We start from the raw sequence: 17,772 nt of genomic DNA, 5'->3' as shown, positions 1-17,772 counted from the left end.
TCATTAAAGTCACCAAAGACAAGCCAAGGATCTGAGGGGGCACTACGTAATCTTCTTATAAGATTCCAAGTTTACATTCTTCTTGAGGCTTTTGTTTGGCCATAAATACCAGTTAGGAACCATTGTTTTGCATCTTCATCTACAAGAGCATCAATATGAGAACAAGAGTAACTAATCACTTCCAACATTACATCATTTTTCCATAAAAGAGACAATCCACCACTACTGCCTGAGGCATCGACAGTTAAGCGATTAGCATACTTTAATTTCACTCTACATAGTTTCATTTTAGTAGCTCTAAGTCTGAAGAAACAAAACTTCAGGATCTTCTCTCCTGATCAAATCAGCAAGAGTTTGAATACCACGAGGGTTCCCAAGCCCTCGGATATTCCAGCTTTGGATCCTCATGGGGCTTGGTGGGGCTGAATAACAGCCACCACCAAATCAACATGATTAATACCAGATACTTCCTCATCCAAATCCCCCCTATTTTTTAATCTTTTAGACACTCTAGTAGCCTTTACACCAGGACTTGGACCAGAAGCCCTTTTAGCACCAATCTGAGAGCCAATCTTTATTTTATCATGCATGCAAGGATGCTTGAGTCTTTTTCATTTACGTGACTCAGTTACTTGAGACTTGAATTTATCTAAAGCTTCATCAGACCCACCAACTTTATTAACAAAACCAACATCCTCAGTAATTGGTAACAAACCACCAAATGCAACAAAATCCTCAGAGACCCCCATCAAACATGTATCATTCAAAATTCCTTTATTAGCATCAGACATCCTATATAGACCAGAACCTGAATTTTTTTCTTCACCATTAACTGAAGATAACTGCTTCGTGGAACTTACTTGATTAGGATTGGCCTCATAGTTTAACTGCATTTCTGAACCTGCATGATTTGGATTGGACCCCTGGTGTAACTGCTCTGAAACATACTTAGAACTTAAATGATCCCCAGTAACTTCCATCTGACGGTTACTCTCAGATTCACTAGAGACTTTGTTCCTCAGGATGCACTGATGCACTTCGCTGATCAAGCTTTTGGTCGAAATGACTTAAAGTAGGTAGGACTATTATCACCCCTACACGGAGCTAAGGACTGTAGGGAAATTCAGAAACTTTCAAAGAATTCATAGACTCCTCCCAAACTTCATAGTCACAATGGCTATGTCCAATCAATCCATAGAGATAACATAGAATTAGAAGGCGTTCATACGTTAAATTCACCTAGATAGGCTGAGATGATCCCACACAGACCTTCTTTCCACGTAAAATAGGCTTCGACACATCCATGCCCTTATACGCATAAACTCACCACAGGACATTTCATCAGGATCTAAATCAATTGCCACAACTTTGCCTATAGCCTTCCCAATGATGTTTCCCATAGTAGCGTTTCGTGCCATGACTGGTAGGTCATGAATACGGACCCAAAACAGTGCCTTAGTAAGATGAATTTGGTGAGTTTGTTTCAATCCGTCCACATCACTTGCTAAAACAAGTTGCTTACCAAAGCTCCAAGGGCCATCATGTTTAACACGATCTTTATCTTTCATATCTTCGAATTCAATATTAAACAATGTTGGTTCTAAATCACGAACGGTTCATGCATGGGTAGGGTGCCAAACCTTCTTCATGGTAGACTTAAGCACTTCCTTGTTGAACTGTTTGAAAGTTAACAACTTGAACAACAAACATCTTTCACTCCTAACAAGAACATCCCCCAACGAATGCTCCTCACCCTTCAGAACCTCTTCCTCCTGTTCGGTTAACGACAGGTGCGCACACAATGAATCAAGACTCGGATCCATACTGTGTCAAGTATGCACCGAGAGCAAAAAAATAATGTTGAATCAAGATGATTGATGAGATCCTACACTCGACTGGAGAGAAACCTCTACCCCAGGGAGGAGATTAATTAGCCGCATTTTCTAGCTGTTTGCTTGCCCTTTAGCAAGCAATTTTGCTTTCCTTTTTTCTTTTTCTTTTTTTAAATTTCGTTCTGGGCCAAATTGGGCTCAGGTTTTAACGGGAAACTTGGTTACCATTTATATGTTTGTGAATAACTAGCACAAATTGTAGTCTATATATAATACGTATAGTACTTTTTTTTTTTTTAAAGAGACTGAGATCACATGTCTACAAGTGACCCCTTCCCAAATTTATTAATAAAACCATCACTTTCGGCGGAGGAATACCATCATTACATAAGAAGCCTAAAAAGAATAATCAACACTGCACATGTTTAAAAAACTCCCCAAAACTTACCTAAACAAAATAAGAGAAAGAACATTTTATTGCCCTCTCTGATATGGTAAAGACATTTTATCCATACGAATCAAACCTTTAAGAAATCTAGGCACATGCAAAAGAGATCTCCAAACACAAGTCGAACCTCGAGCTCCCATTTTAACTAAAAAATCAGCCGGCGCATTTCATTCTCGATAGACATGAGCAATAACAAAAATTAACTAATACGTATAGTATTTGAATTGACTAATTATAATAATAAATGTATTATATGGGATGGGCAAAAAATTGTAAATATCTAAATCTTTTGATCTCTTATATTAAATTTCTTGTGGGAAATTAATTATATTCGTTAATAACTATTTTTAAAGACAAATTAATCATTACGGAAAAATTAACTCCAATTATAAATTGATCCCAAGTTGCATTTATTTTCAACGGAAACTATTTGTGGCAATAAAAATTTTGCAAAAATACTAAAGAGCACTGCGAAAAACTATTTGTTGCATTTATTTCTTCTCGCCACTAATTACGCAACATTATCTCAAAAAATTGGTGTAAGCCACTCAAATATACAATCCTTCCTGGGAAAAGTGGACGCAAATAATGTATCTCAAAAAGTATATTGCGGCAATATTAATTCTAGTCACATAGACAACATTCATTTGCGGTGATAATTGTCACCACAAATGTGGGAAACTTCCGCCACAAATACAAAAAGATCACCCTAAACAATTGATAAGTTTTTTTTTTGAGAGAGAAAGGTAACTTCATATTAATAGCTCAAAGGAGAAGGTTGTGAATACAATGAGGATAATCCTCTACATGAAATGAGTCCTCAGATAAGTCTAGAGAACTTTTAGCTAGGCAATGCGCCACTAAATTGGCTTGTCTAGGTACATGACAAACAGACCAAGAAAGGTAAGTGCCAAGTAATTTCTTGACGTCTTGATAAATCAACCCCACTGTACTCCAGTCTTCAGTTGAACCATTAATGCCATTTACCACTTACTTTGAATCCCCTTCGAAAATGACATTGTTGAGACCCATCTCAATGCCAAATTGTACTGCTCGAAAGGCAGCAAGTGCTTCTCCCTGAAGTGGATCAGGAAAAGAAGGGCAGGGCTTCTAGGAGTTGCTGTCACAAGGCCAAGCCAATCTCTGATTGACACCCCGATACCCACCCTGCAGTTAACCTTGTCGATGGCTGCATCCCAATTTAATTTGTTATAGTTGGTTGAAGGTTTACACCATTTGGCTGGAGGTAGATTCTGAGGACATATCTTTTACTAGTTCCTTTCTAGCTCATCCAACTCTGTGATGCTAGTGGAGACAAGCTTTAAGACTTGTTGAGGTGAAGCGAATTTGGAATCAAAGATAAACTTGTTCCTTCTGTACCAAAGTTCCTTAGCTGTGAGAGCTAACTTAGTGTGTTCCTCTAGTGGGAGAGTTGATAGAAGCTCTGTAAGCATTTCATAAAAGGGTACCTCCTTAGTCCTACACTTCTGTAACCTTCTTGAGCTAATGCTCCATACATCCTGGGCTGCTTTGCATGTCCATAGTACATGAGACACGGTTTCAGGATGAGATAAGCATATTGGACACATGGGTGAATAAAGGATCTTCCTTTTGTGCAAGTTTACTCTAGTGGGAAGGATTTCCCTAGCTGATCTCCAGTGAAACATTTTGGTTTTGTTAGGCACTTTAAGCTACCAAAGCAGTTTCCATAGGACCTCATGTTTGGTTGGATCTGAGGCTTGCCCCTTATTGAGATCATTCACAGGGACTTGGAGATGGTATGCTGATTTAACTGAGAAGATCCCATTCTTAGTGCACCTCCACACCTATTTTTCATTATTGTTGCAGGGACTGATATGAATTCTAGAGGTGATAGCAGCCTCCTCAGGGATGAAAACACTTTGAACAAGGGGTAGGTTCCAAGAGTGAGAGTCTTGGTCGATGAGAGAGTTGACAGTTGCTTCTGTACTGAGCACCTTGGGAGGAGGCCGAGTCTTGTATGACGTTGGAATAGGCAGCCATCGATCTGACCAAATCTTCACTTTGTTTCCATTACCAATCTTCCATAGAAGTCCCTCATAGAGTAATGGTGTGGCTGCTGTAATACTTTTCCACACAAAGAAATCACTCCTTCTAACTCTTGCTTCAAAAAAGTCAATTGAAGGGAAGTATTTGGCTTTTAGGACTCGAGAGGCCAAAGATTGGGTGTTGGTGATGAGTCTCCACCCTTGCTTAGCTAACAAAGCTATGTTGAAATCTTCGAAATCTCAAAATCCCAAACCCCCAACTTGTTTGCCCTTTTCAAGCCCCTTCCAATTTAACCAATGCATCTTGGAATTCTGGTTTCTAATCCCCCACCAGAAGAACTGCATCAGTTTATTCATATTCCTCAAGATACCCTTGGGAATTAGAAAAATGCCCATGCAGTATGTTGGTATGGATTGAATGACTGATGTCAACAAGACTTCCTTACTTGCTAGGGATAGTAGGTTTGTTTTCCAGCTGCTCATTTGAGCTTTGATTCTGTCAAGGATGGGAAAGAAAGCCCTTGACTTAATCTTGCCTATGTAAGAAGGTAAACCCAAATATATTTTAAAAGGCCTCGGAGGCTTTAATCCCAACAGTAGACAGGATGAAATTTTGGATCTCTGGCCTTGTACTCTTGCTAAAGAAGATTGAAGACTTCTCAAGATTTAGCCTTTGACCCGAAGCTGATTCGTATGAAGAGAGGATGTTATGTAATCTGTCCCATTCCTGCTGCTGTGCTTTTCAAAAAACTAGGCTATCATCTACAAAAAAGAGATGATTAACAAACAAAGAGCCACTAGTGATAGGGAATCCAGAGATTAGGCCCTTCTGTTCAGATTGATTCAATGTAAAAGTGAGAACTTCTGAGCATTGAATAAACAAATAGGGTGATAGGGGTTTCCTTGACGTATACCCCCTGAAGGCATGAAGGGTGATTGAGGTGAACCATTTAGTAAGATTGAATAAGATACAGTGCTAGTACACTGCATAATTAACTCAATCCACTCCTTAACAAAACCCATTTGTTGATGCACAAGCTGCACAAAAGACCACCCTAGTCTATCATAGGCTTTGCTCATATCTAGCTTGAGGGCCATAAATCCGTCTTTGTGATTCTTCCTTTTGTTCTGCATTGAGTGCATTAGTTCATATGCCACTATGGTGTTCTCAGAGATCATCCTCCCTGGAACAAAAGCACTTTGGGCGTCTGAGATTATTAGAGGTAGAATGGTTTTTAGATGATTTGCAATAACCTTTGCAATGATTTTGTAGAAAACATTACAAAGGCTTATGTGCCTATAATCTGTGACAAATGAAGGGGATTTCTTCTTGGGGATGAGAGTGATAAAAGTATGGTTGATACCTTGGAAGCCTGACTTGGTTTTGAGGAATTCTAGAACAGTAGCTACCACATCATCACCAACGATATGCCAATGATTTTGGAAGAAAATAGCAGGGAAACCATCTGGTCCCGGGGTGTAACACCCCGCATTTTAGTGTATTTTTACTAAAGGATTATTTTTATTTATTTAAAAATTTATTCTCTTATTTTAAAATTGGTTGGATTTTTAATGAGTTTATTTCTATGATTTTAATTTGGTGAAAATTATTTTTATGTGCTTTCTTAATATTTATTTATTGTTATGCATTTAAATTGCTTTTAATATTTATTTAATTACTGTGAGATTTAATTATTTCAATTTGACTTTACCATTACGTTTAAATTATTTTATTTAACTTGAGGTTTTGAAATCATTTCCGTTGGATCATTTTTGTGAACCAAGTTATGAGGATTAGACCTCATTTCTTTCTCCGCATTTTCTCTTTCCTCTTTTCTTTTTTTTTCCTTTTTCTTTTCCTCCTTTCTTTTCTTTCTTTCCTGGCTTTCTCCCGCGCGACGTCCAGCTCCCTCACTCTCTCTCCGTCCGTTCTTCCTCTCCCCCATTCCGCTTAATCTAAACATCCCGAACTCAATGACTAGTTGTGGGTGTTCCCATTTACAAGTGACCCGGTGGTTGCACGGGTGGATTCTGGCAATTATCTATTGCTTTGAAAAGTAACAATTACAATTCTGAACCTATGCTACATTCATGCAGTTGAAACAAGAACTGGGAGGGATTGATGACCAAGGCCGGGTGGCCGAAGGGGCAATGGGTGAGAGAGAGGGTTGAAGGGGTTGAGAGTGATTAGGCTTGAGAGGGACAAGGAGGGGTGGTTAGTGGCGACAAAGGTGGTGCTGGTGGGCTAGAGTCATGATAGTGACTCATATAGGGGGAAGAGAGAGCACTACAGTTCTCACAGAGAGGGGAAGAAAATGGGAAGGTGAGAGAGAGACGGAGGAGCTCAGGTGACGAAAGGTGGCAGACGATGATGACGGTGCTCATAGAGGAGCCAAAATAGCGAGGGTGAAAGGGAGAGAAAATAGAGCATAAGAAAGGAATGAGGGAGAACCGAGGAAGACGGTTTGCGGTGATTCTTGGCATGCGATGGTGCAAGGAAAACAAAGAAAAAAAATGAGATACAAAAGAAAAGAGAGAGGACTGCAATCAAGGAAAGAAATGGAAGGAGATGGGCTTACTGGCGTGCGAGTGGTAGTGGGTCGCCAAATAGAGCACAAACAAAGGCCACCGATCTAAAACAAAGAACAAGATAGGCATCAAAGGGATGGGGAAGGTGGTGTTCAATGAAGGAGAGAGACAGAGGAAAATCTGACCGCAGCAGATTTTGGGTGGTTTTTAAAGTGAAGGGTGGCAAGGAAGGTGCTGCTGGAGGTGGAACTAGGCTATGGTAGTGGGCCTCGATTCAAGTTGATGCGGATAACTGTTCCATGGTGGCAGTATCTGGGTTTGCCGTGCACGGCGGTGAGAGATATTAGCCACTTGGCCTCAAGGTAGGTAGATAACGGTAGATCTAGGCAGAGGAGCATGTGTTTGATCTATTTTTCAGCTTGTAGAACAATAACGTGGTCAACCATGGACGATGCTGCTCGCGGTGGTTGGGTTGTAGATAAGTGATCCCTTGTGACCTAGTGTTGCTGCCGGTTAATGTGGATCACTATGCCAGTTTTAAGAAGTAGAGAGAGAGAGAGAGAAGGTGCATGTAGGGAGGTCACTGGTTGTAAGGAGGGAGATAGGGGTGCGGCGTTGGAAGGGAGAGAGGGAGAATGAGGAAAGAAGAGAAAAGAGAGGGAGGGGTGCAGCGCATTTTCATGCCCCCCCCCCCAGTACAAATTGGCACCGTTTTAAGGCCCTAATTTTTTTTTTTTTTTTGTGGTCTAGGCTTCTACACTGACCAAGACTTCACACACACACAAACAACAACAAAAAGAAAGAACTGGGTTTCATAGTAACGGTTAGGTAACGATTAAATAAAAAACTTAAAAATTTGAAATTGAAAAGTATTTTGTGTTTGAGTGATGTTGGGAAAGAACGTTTTGAATATCTTTGAGATGAGTCTCATCTCATCTTAGTGCCCAAACATAGCCTAAGTGTAAGTATGGTTTTGACGCAAAAAAAGAAACAAATATTCACTTGAGAAAACCAAGGGCAGAGAGACAGAAAGGTCTGAGACTCACCAGAAGAGGAACAAGGTGCGATGAAGCCGGTGGCTAACCGATATTAGCGGTAGGGCAGTTACTCAACTTCCTATGGCAAGTTTGATCGAGAAAATGATGGAAAAAAGGAGAAGAGACCGGTGTGGGCTTATTGAGAGGATGGGAAAAGTGAGGGCTATGGTTGGTCGAAGCCAGGGGAGGAGATTAGAGAACGCAGCGGCAATCATAGGAGAAACATGTAGCCATCTTAGGAATATGTATATATACCACATGCCACAGCAGACAAAAAGAAAAGAGCACCACTCGTGGGTTTTTACATGGGTTGTTTGTGGCTGGACTGGGTACGGGGTGCTGAGGATCGGCTTATGGTTGTGGCGGTTGACACTAGCCATAGTCTTAGCATGGTGAACGTGGGATGTGCACGTTGTTGCCGTTTTGATCGTTGATGGTGGTTTTGCTGTCGAGGATGCGAGGAAGGGGGCCTATTATAATGATAGTGCTATTGTTTTTGGGAAATTTGTAGAAAAAGGGGAACTTAAAGATGGGAGTAAGCCACGACATTTATGTACATATTCGGTAATAGCTGAAATGTTACAACTTGATAGGCACACCATGCTACTTGAATCGATAAAAGTTACCGATAAAAGTGATCGATTGAATTTTTTATTTTTTATTTTCTTTTACTTAAGAATTAAGGAAGTGGCTATTAGTGAATTGATATATTTTTTTTAAAAAATATTTAAAGATATATAAAAAATGATTGAAATAAATGGAATAAAAATGAATTTGCACTTATCGGTCAAATTTTATTAGTTCATCATTGGTCTCAGTAGCATTACCCTATTTATAAATTTATAAGAATCATATTATATATTTAATTATTTTATTCTAACCACATCTGCATTTATTAGTACTCAACTTAGAGCATTGACATTGGATTTTATAAAATATTTAGATCGTAAAAGTTTAAAGAATATTATGGATCAAATTTCATTAGCATTGATTTATGTTCTCTATTGTTTTATATTTGCACTGAGTTTAGAAATAGCATGTATAAGTTTGGTTTGGTTTGGGGAATGTCATATATTTGCACTGAGTTAAGTTTCATTTTTTTATACTGAATGCGGCTTGGATTTTTTTTTTTTTTTGGCTATCAAAAAGAGGATGAATGCCATATTTTTTATGATGGCGCTCATGATTAATTAAGATATTTTTTTAAGTTGGGAATGTGTATGTATTAGACAGGAATGTCTGTGCATTTACATTATTCCAATAATGATGAACGTGTGTGAATTGCTATTAGAAGATGAAGACATTCCTCACAAAATTGTAGATCATGTGGTCTGTGTTGGATAATTAGGTTGAAAAAAACAATAGTTAGGAAATAATAAGTTAATTAAAAATTAAATTATTAATTAATATATGGTCAATATAATTACAAAATATGAAAAATATAAAAAAAAAATTATTATTAATGAATTATGTTTAGAATTTGGATCGGAATCTCGTAGATCCAAATCTAATCAAGAAAACCAAGCACGAGTCATGTACATATTGGCGCGATAACCAAGTCAGCATTTAGTGGTACTCAACAAGAGCATTGGCATTAAGTTAGTCAAATATCTTTTCATCTTTAAATTTAATAAATATTATCTATATTTGCTCCATATTGAATTAGCTAAATTGTTTTCATCCAAACTATAAGCTACAGTAAATCCATTCTTATTTTCAAATATGAAAAGAACTATAACAAGTCTAAAAATACTTTTTAAGATTATTATATTATAGATATAATATTTTTATTCATATGAGATTTTACCATCTATATACATATGTGATTATTATATTATAAATTGTTAGATTGTGAAAATAAAAATGAATATGATTTGTCATTGGAGATTATTGAAGATTATGAAAATAAAATAAAAATTAACTAAAAAATATAAATAATAATATTTTATTATTATAGAGAGTGTGATGACTAATCCAATGTAGATTTCAAGTTTTGAATGATTAGCTAAAAGTGAAAAAGTTACATATTAGTCAAAACTTGAAAAATAGGATAACCAATCCTATAGTAATGCTCTTGACATTGACTTTGGTAAAATATTTAGATACTGAAAGTTTATAGATCAAATTTCATTACCAGTGACTTTCGAAAAGTTAGCAAAAATTTAATAATAATACAAATTTAACTAGCACTGTTGTACAGCTAAATAATATATTAATATTTTTTTTTCTCTCCCAATAAAGAGATGAATTAATAATAAATTAAGGCAAGAGATAATAATTTAATGGTATAGAGGAAAGCTAGCTAATTCAATACGGAGAGTACTACGTATAGGTTATGCAAACCAGAAACAGTAGTGGTTTCACATATTTTGCTAAATTTGACTAAATTCTTACATAAAGTAATGCCAATACTATTAGAAATACATATACAAATGTAATTTCTCATATTACTTTCTACCCCACAAGTTAACCATCTAATTATGGCTTCATTCCCATGACGATCGAGGCCATATTGCTTCCTCATATATCTTATTTTAGTACGTAGTACTTCTCAATTAGGACTTCCCAGAACAACTTTGCAATGATCTATCCATGAGTTCAAGTTGTGTAGCCTGCCATGCATGTAGGAGATCATGCCTTATGAATTTCAACAATATTGCTAATTTATAATACATCACTTCGGACAACATTTAATTGCATACCAAAAAATCAGTTGGAGACATACCTGACATCATTGACTAGCATTGCTCCTTGTATCTATCACTAATCCCTCCTACCTTGATTCCTTCGTGCTTGTCGTCCTTGATTCCTGTGTGCTCGCCTTCGATGATTCTCTATTCTTATGTATGCCCGAGGGAACATCTTAAAAACAATGTCATCGACATGTTTATAGTAGCGTTTCCTCCACCTCTTCCAAAATATAAGAGGTCCAATATAAATCCCAAAGCCGAAAACAAATCCCAATTCAGCACTTAAGAAGTCCCAATCAATTGAATTCCCAGAATACGAATGAGGTTCTTCAGATGGAGGAGGTGACGGTCCCAATTCTTCATGTATGCATTTTTCTTTCATAGGAAAGTCACATAATCGTATATTTCCTTCAAATGAACTTTCTGTAAATGTAGTAAATTGCTTGATCTGTGGAATCTTTCCCACCAATTGATTGAAGGAAAGGTTAAGGGTTGACAGGAAAATAAGACCGTCTGCAAGTTGGAGAGGAATCTCTCCAATGAGTTTGTTGCTCGACAAGTCTAGTGACTCAAGCTGACTCAACTTTCCTAAAGCTTGTGGGATTTTACCTGTAAAAGCATTGTGAGATAAGTTGAGGGCATATAGGGCTTTGAATTCTCCTATTTCTGCAGGTATATGTCCATCAAAACTGTTGCACGACAGGTCAAGTGAGGTGTAGATAGTTAGGACCTTCTCCAACTCCAATTCTTGATCTTTTAATGTAACTCTTACTGTCATTTGATAGCCGTCATAGAGATTTGCCCCTATATCTTCGGGATCTCCAGTCTTATTTTCAGTTTCAATCATTGCCTTCCAGCTAGAAAAGTAACGTATTGGAAACTTACCAACAAAATGGTTTGAGGCCAAGTCTAAAATTTGAAGGTTGGACCACGTGGAATTAGCGCCTAGACAATTAATAGATCCATAAAATTGGTTAGATCGCAAAATAAGGACTCTCAATGTGTATATGTTCTTCAAATAACATGGGAAGGTATCCTGAATGTGGTTGTTGCTGACGTCCAAAACCTCCAACGTTGTATTGCACTTGGCCAGGGATTTTGGTAGCTCTCCTTCTAGTCGATTTCCATTCATAAGCAAAGCTTGTAAATTACAATTGTCTGGAAAGGAATCAGGAATTACGCCAATAAGATTGTTTCCCCCTAAATCCATTACCGTTAGTCTTGTACTCTTTTCAATTAAGCATTGGGGAATCGTGCCAGTCAAGTGATTATGGGACAAATCTAGAGCACGAAGATCGGCATTGTTGCACAGTGACGTAGGAATTGACCCGTCAAATTTATTCCTAGATAAGAAAACAGAGGTGGCAGGCAGACGAGTGTAAGCGGACGGTGGGAGAGTTGAACTTACGCTCTGCCGGACTCCAAATTCCTGCGGAGAGTTGATCTTACGCTCTGCCGGACTCCAAATTCCAGTGGGAGAGTTGAAAGCTGCCCTTGGAGCTGGTTGGAGTGAAGGTCTAAGGTGCTCAACGAGGATCGGGAAGTGTTGGGAGAATTTAAATTGACATCTAGAGTCTCTAGACAATTATGAGAAAGATTCAAAGCTTTAAGATTGGGAAGTCTCCAGATCCAACTAGGTAGCTCCCCATGAATCTTGTTGTCAGAAATATCTAGTGTAAACAATTTAGAATTGTTTCTCGAGGAAATGGGAAACTTCCCAGTCAAACGGTTATTCTGCAGCGTCACGTGGGTGAGATTGGGCAAACCGAAGAGGTCTCTTGGCATTGAACCGTTGAGAAAGTTGTGCTCCATTCGTATCTCAGACAGCGACTCGCACCTCCCGAGTGAGTCCGGGATTGGACCGACCAATAAATTTTCCTCAGTATTCAGAGTCTCAAGCCGATTCCCAAAACACATATCAGGAGGCAGAGTACCAGTCAGTTTATTCCATGAAAGATAAAGAAGCTGAAGCTTCCCATTCTTTCCCAGCCTCTGAGGAATGATCCCGGTAAAGTTGTTCTCCCACAACCTCAACTCCTCCAGTTCCGGCATGTCGCCAATAGACTCAGGAATCTCGCCTGTAAAAACATTATACGACAAGTCCAAGGATTTCAAGCTCACCAAGTTCCCGATCTCCGGTGGTATCTCGCCGGATAAGTTACAGTCTCTGGCTTCGAAAATAACTAGTTCCAATAGGTTCCCGATCTCCGAGGGTATGCCACCTTCATACTTATTTGAGTACCCAATGTAGAGCTCCCTGAGGTTGGTCAAATTTCCTATCTCCTGCGGTATAGGACCTCCGAGTTCGTTATTGGATACGTCCAAGTATTCTAGGAATTTCCATTGCCCGAACTGGGGCGTTATCCGACCTGAGAAATAGTTACCACCTAGATTCAAATGGCGCAAGTTGGGCATTTGGGTGACGGCCAAGGGCAAGTCACCTGTCATGCGGTTGTGAGAGAGATCCAAAGCCTGAAGGTTCTTGAGGAGGGAGAGCTGGGAGGGGAAGCTCTCACTGGATAAGTTAAGACAGCCGTTGGCTTCGAAACGAACTAGTTCCGATAGGTTCCCGATCTCTGGGGGTATGCCACCTTCGTACATATTGGTGTACTGTCCAATGTAGAGCTCCCTGAGGTTGGTCAAGTTTCCTATCTCCTGCGGTATAGGACCTTGGAGCATGTTACCGGATACCGCCAAGTATTCCAGGAACTCCCATTGCCCGTACTGGGACGGGATCCCACCCGAGAAGAAGTTACGGCCGAGATGCAAATGGCGTAAGTTGGGCATTTGAGTGACGGCCAAGGGCAAGTCACCGGTCATGTCGTTGTCGTAGAGATCCAAAACCTGAAGGTTCTTGAGGAGGGAGAGCTGGGAGGGGAAGATGCCGTTGAAGCGATTGTCGGAGAGATTGAGGACACGGAGGGCGAAGAGGGAAGAGAGCTCGACGGGGATGGCCCCGGAGAGTTGATTGGAGGCGACGGAGAGGTTGGAGAGGAAACGGAGATGAGCCAGGTCTGGGGAGAGAGTACCAGAGAGACGAAGGTCTGAGAGGTCGAGGATTGTCACGCGACGACGGGAAGGGTGGCATGTAATACCCGACCAGGTGCAGTGGCTAGTGGAGGCGTTCCACGTAGAAAGAGCTGATTGTGGGTCGTGAGTGATGGAGGACTTGATGGAGAGGAGGGCTCTGTATTCCGGGAGGAGATATCTGCCGGAGAGGGTTGGATGGACATGGAGGACGAACATAATCAGAAGCGAAAGGAGGAGTTGCATATTTGTGTTTTTCTTTAATTTCTTGATTTGGTTTAGAGAGGTAATGAAGAAGAGATATGGAGAGGGATTGAGAAAGATGTTTGTAATAAGTTAAGTGTGAAGCCTTATAAAGGCCGTTTCAAAAGAAAAATATAATTGAGACCCACCATGTATATTTATGTCTAGTGGCTGCAAGCTTTTCTGTAGTTTAATAGGAAGAAAATAATCAATGAGATAGTATCTCGGATTCAATGTGTTTATGGAGGGCTCTTTCAAGGAAGACCACATAGGAGCTATTGTGGCCTCTCTTTTCCCTAGAAGTCATGTATAATGACCAATATATAGTTAAGGTTTCTTTAGGTCATTTAGAAACTCCAAATCCACGTAAAATATCGTTCCCCGCAATGTTCGCTTGAGAAGGTTTAAACGACTATCGAACAAACTTTCTTTCCAGCTTTTTGATTGGTTCAATGTCAAGATCCTTTGGCTTAGTAAACTTCGTAATTTGAAGTGCCTTGTGAAATTTATAGAGAATTTAGTTAGCTTTCAAATGCCATTAACATTAAGCTAATCCAATGTCGCGATTTAGGGGTGAGCACCGATCTAATTGGAGTTAGAATTCCGTAAATCAGACTCCAACTTGTCGGATTAGAATTGAATTTGGACTTTTTTTCAACCTTTTTTAAGCTTTCATATTTAACAAATTTTTAAACGAGACTTTTTTGTTGGCTTTTGAATTTGAAGTTTACTAAAAAGATAATAAAAAAATCTTTGAACGCTCAACAAAATACCCCTGTTAATGGTCATTGCACATCAATATTATAGTAAATCTTTAATTATAAAAAAGAAAAGTTCTAAACATAAATCCTACACTCCTACATTCCACTTAAAAACATGTGATTTTATTCTTTTACTTTTATACTTCATTAAATATGAGGATAAAAAAATAAAATTACATGTTTTTAAGTCGTGTGCAGAGTGTTAGGCTTCTGTGTAGCATAACTCTATAAAAAATATTAACTACTAGTGTCTAGCTTATTTATAACTTATTTGTATATTAGATTTATTTCAAGTTTCTAATTACATGTTATTATATTTAGTAAATTAGTATTATGTGTTATTAATTTATTGTACTAGAATTATTAGTTATTTCTGTATTAGTGTCTAATTTATTTATATTTTAGACTTATACTATAATATCTAATTACATATTTTTATACTAGTGCCTAACTTATTTGTATATTAGACTTATTTCTAATGTCTAATTATATGTTATTATACTTTAATAAATTAGTATTATATGTTATTAACTTATTATAATATACTTATCTCAATATTAGTATCTAACTCATTTCTACACTTAATTTTATATGTTAGTATTTCACACGTCTTCTTTTCTCCGCACTCTCCTTTTGATACTTGTCTGTTTTACTAACTTTGTCATTCTCTACGTTACAACATTTTATTTTATTTTATTTTTAAATCCACAGAGTGGTCTCCCTTTCGTACTTGTCTTTTTGACTAAGTTTGCCTTTCTCTTGGTTACAATTTTTTTTTAAAAAAAATCCACAAAGTGGTATAAGGAACGTTATGATCTGATAGCACCCATTAGGACGGAAGCTCACTTTTTTCTTTAATGAAAATAAATATTTAAATATAATATCTAAAGTAATTATGACCACGCGGATACCTTTCTGCCAAAGTTTTTTCATTAAAGTTGCTTTATTTGTTGGATCTTTAACATTTATTGATTGGACTTTAAAGTTAAAGCTCGATTGAAAAACAAAACGCGATTTGGGGAGAAATCTTTCTAATCTAAAGTAATTCAAAGGGTCAGTTTTGTTGGTTAACATGGAGAGACCTTGTTGCGTTGCGTTTGTGTTTGCGTTTGCTTTTGGGGTACTGAGAATATTCCTATTAGAACTAAATCCGGTCTCACGAATCATTTCGGGTTCATATTCTTTTTATTTGTTAGACTGTAAATTAAAATCATGTCGGATTCATGTTCTTTTTAGAAAGGTTGTTGGGATCGAGGAATCTTCCTATTCTTTCTAGTGACTCCCAAGAGTCAAGATAGGTCTTACAATTCTTTTACTTTTATTGGATCTCATTCCTATTGGAACTAAATCCATGTCTCACATTCAATGGGTCTAGTTCTAACAGAAAACTAAACCCAAGCTTATAAAACATGTGTAAGTTATCTTAGGTGAACTTCCAACCAAAATTCAATTTACCACCGATTGGGCTTTCCTTTGTTGAATCTTTAACATTTATTGACTGGACTTTAAAGTTAAAGCTCGATTGAAAGAAAAGACGCGATTTGGGGAGGAATCTTTCTAGTATGCTTTTTGCTTTACAACTCTAACGACTCCAGACTACTGACTCATATATATCTTGATAAAGTCTTCAAAACTATGTATTCAACTTATAATAAAAACTACTTTCACCCATTATAATCAAATAATCATATAAAAAGAATAAAAGTTAAAGCTAGATTGAATAAAAAAAAAAAAAAGCATTGGATTGGATCTCATTCCTATTGGGGCTTTTCAATTGCAACTTGAACTTTGCAAATGGAAGGGCATGCAACATACATTTCAGCGCTTCTCTTATCTCTGCCTTAAACATGATAAGTATGAGAGAAGAAAGAAAAGGAAGCTTGAGATCAACTCGTCAGACACAATTAAGCTCAATTCATTTCTTAAACAAGTGTTCGTGAACACAAAATTATGATCAGTTATTAATGATAACACTTCTATACAAATTGGCTCGACTTGTATAAGCTCGTATAAATTAATTCGAATAATTTTGTATTTATTTTTTAATAATATTAATTAAACTCCGTCATTATAATAAGAATATTTAAAAACGTATGAGAAATCATGTTCCTAATATTAAACATGTTATTTGAGTCTTTATGAATCTTAATTGTTAATATTGGTGTACAAAACTTTAGAAAAAATTAGTAGAAACTCAAAGTTTATTTATCAACATTGCAGATAAAAATTATCAAAATAAAATATAAAAAATCTATTTATCTAAATCAAACAACTCGTGAACAAGTTTGAACATTAAATTAGGAGTCCGATGTACTCCGAGATTTCAATTTGGGACTTTCTTCTTCTTCTTCTTCTTTTTTAATTATTATTACATTCATATGCATGGTACTAGGCATTCAAGAATCGAATGCTGTCGGGATCGTCGGAACTCGTGACCGAATACAGAAAAAGACTGCACACATGGGTATGTTGCCAATGTTGACAAGAACTTGGAATGATGGCAAAATGCATAAAAATTAAGCAAGGATGACGTCTTGCATTTTTCTAGCTGTTTTTTTTTTTTTGATAGAAAAGAGATCTTTCATTGCAAATAGGCACAAAACGCCTTAAGAGTGCTTACAAGAAATGAAATCTATGTAAACAATATTATCAATAAAGTGGGGAACTCCATGCCACCACAATTTCACATCAGAAATAGACCAAGCATGCCTGCTAGGTGATGAGCTGCTGCATTAGCCATACGGAAATTATGTTAGATCAGACAGTGCATAAATCTGAGCATAAGTCTTCTAATTTTAGTGATAACAGTTCTTCCAGAAGAGCAGGTGAATCAACACTGTTTATTTCCTCTATTAAAGTAAACAATCACTCTCAATAAGAAGATTGTGAAAGCCAATCTGAAAACAGAATTTAGACCCCTAAAGACAGCCATAGCCTCCACATTTTCTGGTTCTAAGAATTCATCTTCAACTTTGCTAAGTGACATGATCACCTCACCACAATCACTGTGCATATTAGCTCCAATTCCAGTTTTATTGCAATCAAGAAGAGAGCTCCATCTACATTTAGTTAAACCAGTCTGATGGAGGAGGAATCCATCAATAATTCAGGTTTTTGACCAAAACCTGCTCTGAGAACATGTGGACTGAAACCTTTCAAGGAGAGAGCATGCTTATAA

At 37.6% G+C, this 17,772-nt stretch overlaps 1 protein-coding gene across 1 annotated transcript in view; it reads right to left on the bottom strand.

Annotated features, from left to right (window-relative positions):
- Positions 1 to 13,915, bottom strand: part of LOC121262558 (leucine-rich repeat receptor-like serine/threonine-protein kinase BAM2) — a 100,260-nt gene extending 86,345 nt beyond the window's left edge. The window contains exons 1-2 of the mRNA XM_041165080.1: positions 12,025 to 13,915; positions 10,599 to 11,971 (exon numbers count right to left, since the gene is read on the bottom strand). Of these exons, the coding sequence (XP_041021014.1) occupies positions 10,637 to 11,971; positions 12,025 to 13,836 (3,147 nt within the window). The 5' untranslated portion in view covers positions 13,837 to 13,915 and the 3' untranslated portion in view covers positions 10,599 to 10,636. The remainder of the gene's footprint in view (positions 1 to 10,598; positions 11,972 to 12,024) is intronic.
- Between the last annotated feature and the right edge of the window lie 3,857 nt (positions 13,916 to 17,772).

Source organism: Juglans microcarpa x Juglans regia, chromosome 4S, assembly GCF_004785595.1.
Source record: "Juglans microcarpa x Juglans regia isolate MS1-56 chromosome 4S, Jm3101_v1.0, whole genome shotgun sequence".
Classification (NCBI taxonomy): domain Eukaryota; kingdom Viridiplantae; phylum Streptophyta; class Magnoliopsida; order Fagales; family Juglandaceae; genus Juglans; species Juglans microcarpa x Juglans regia.
This window is presented reverse-complemented; position numbering and strand designations above follow the sequence as displayed.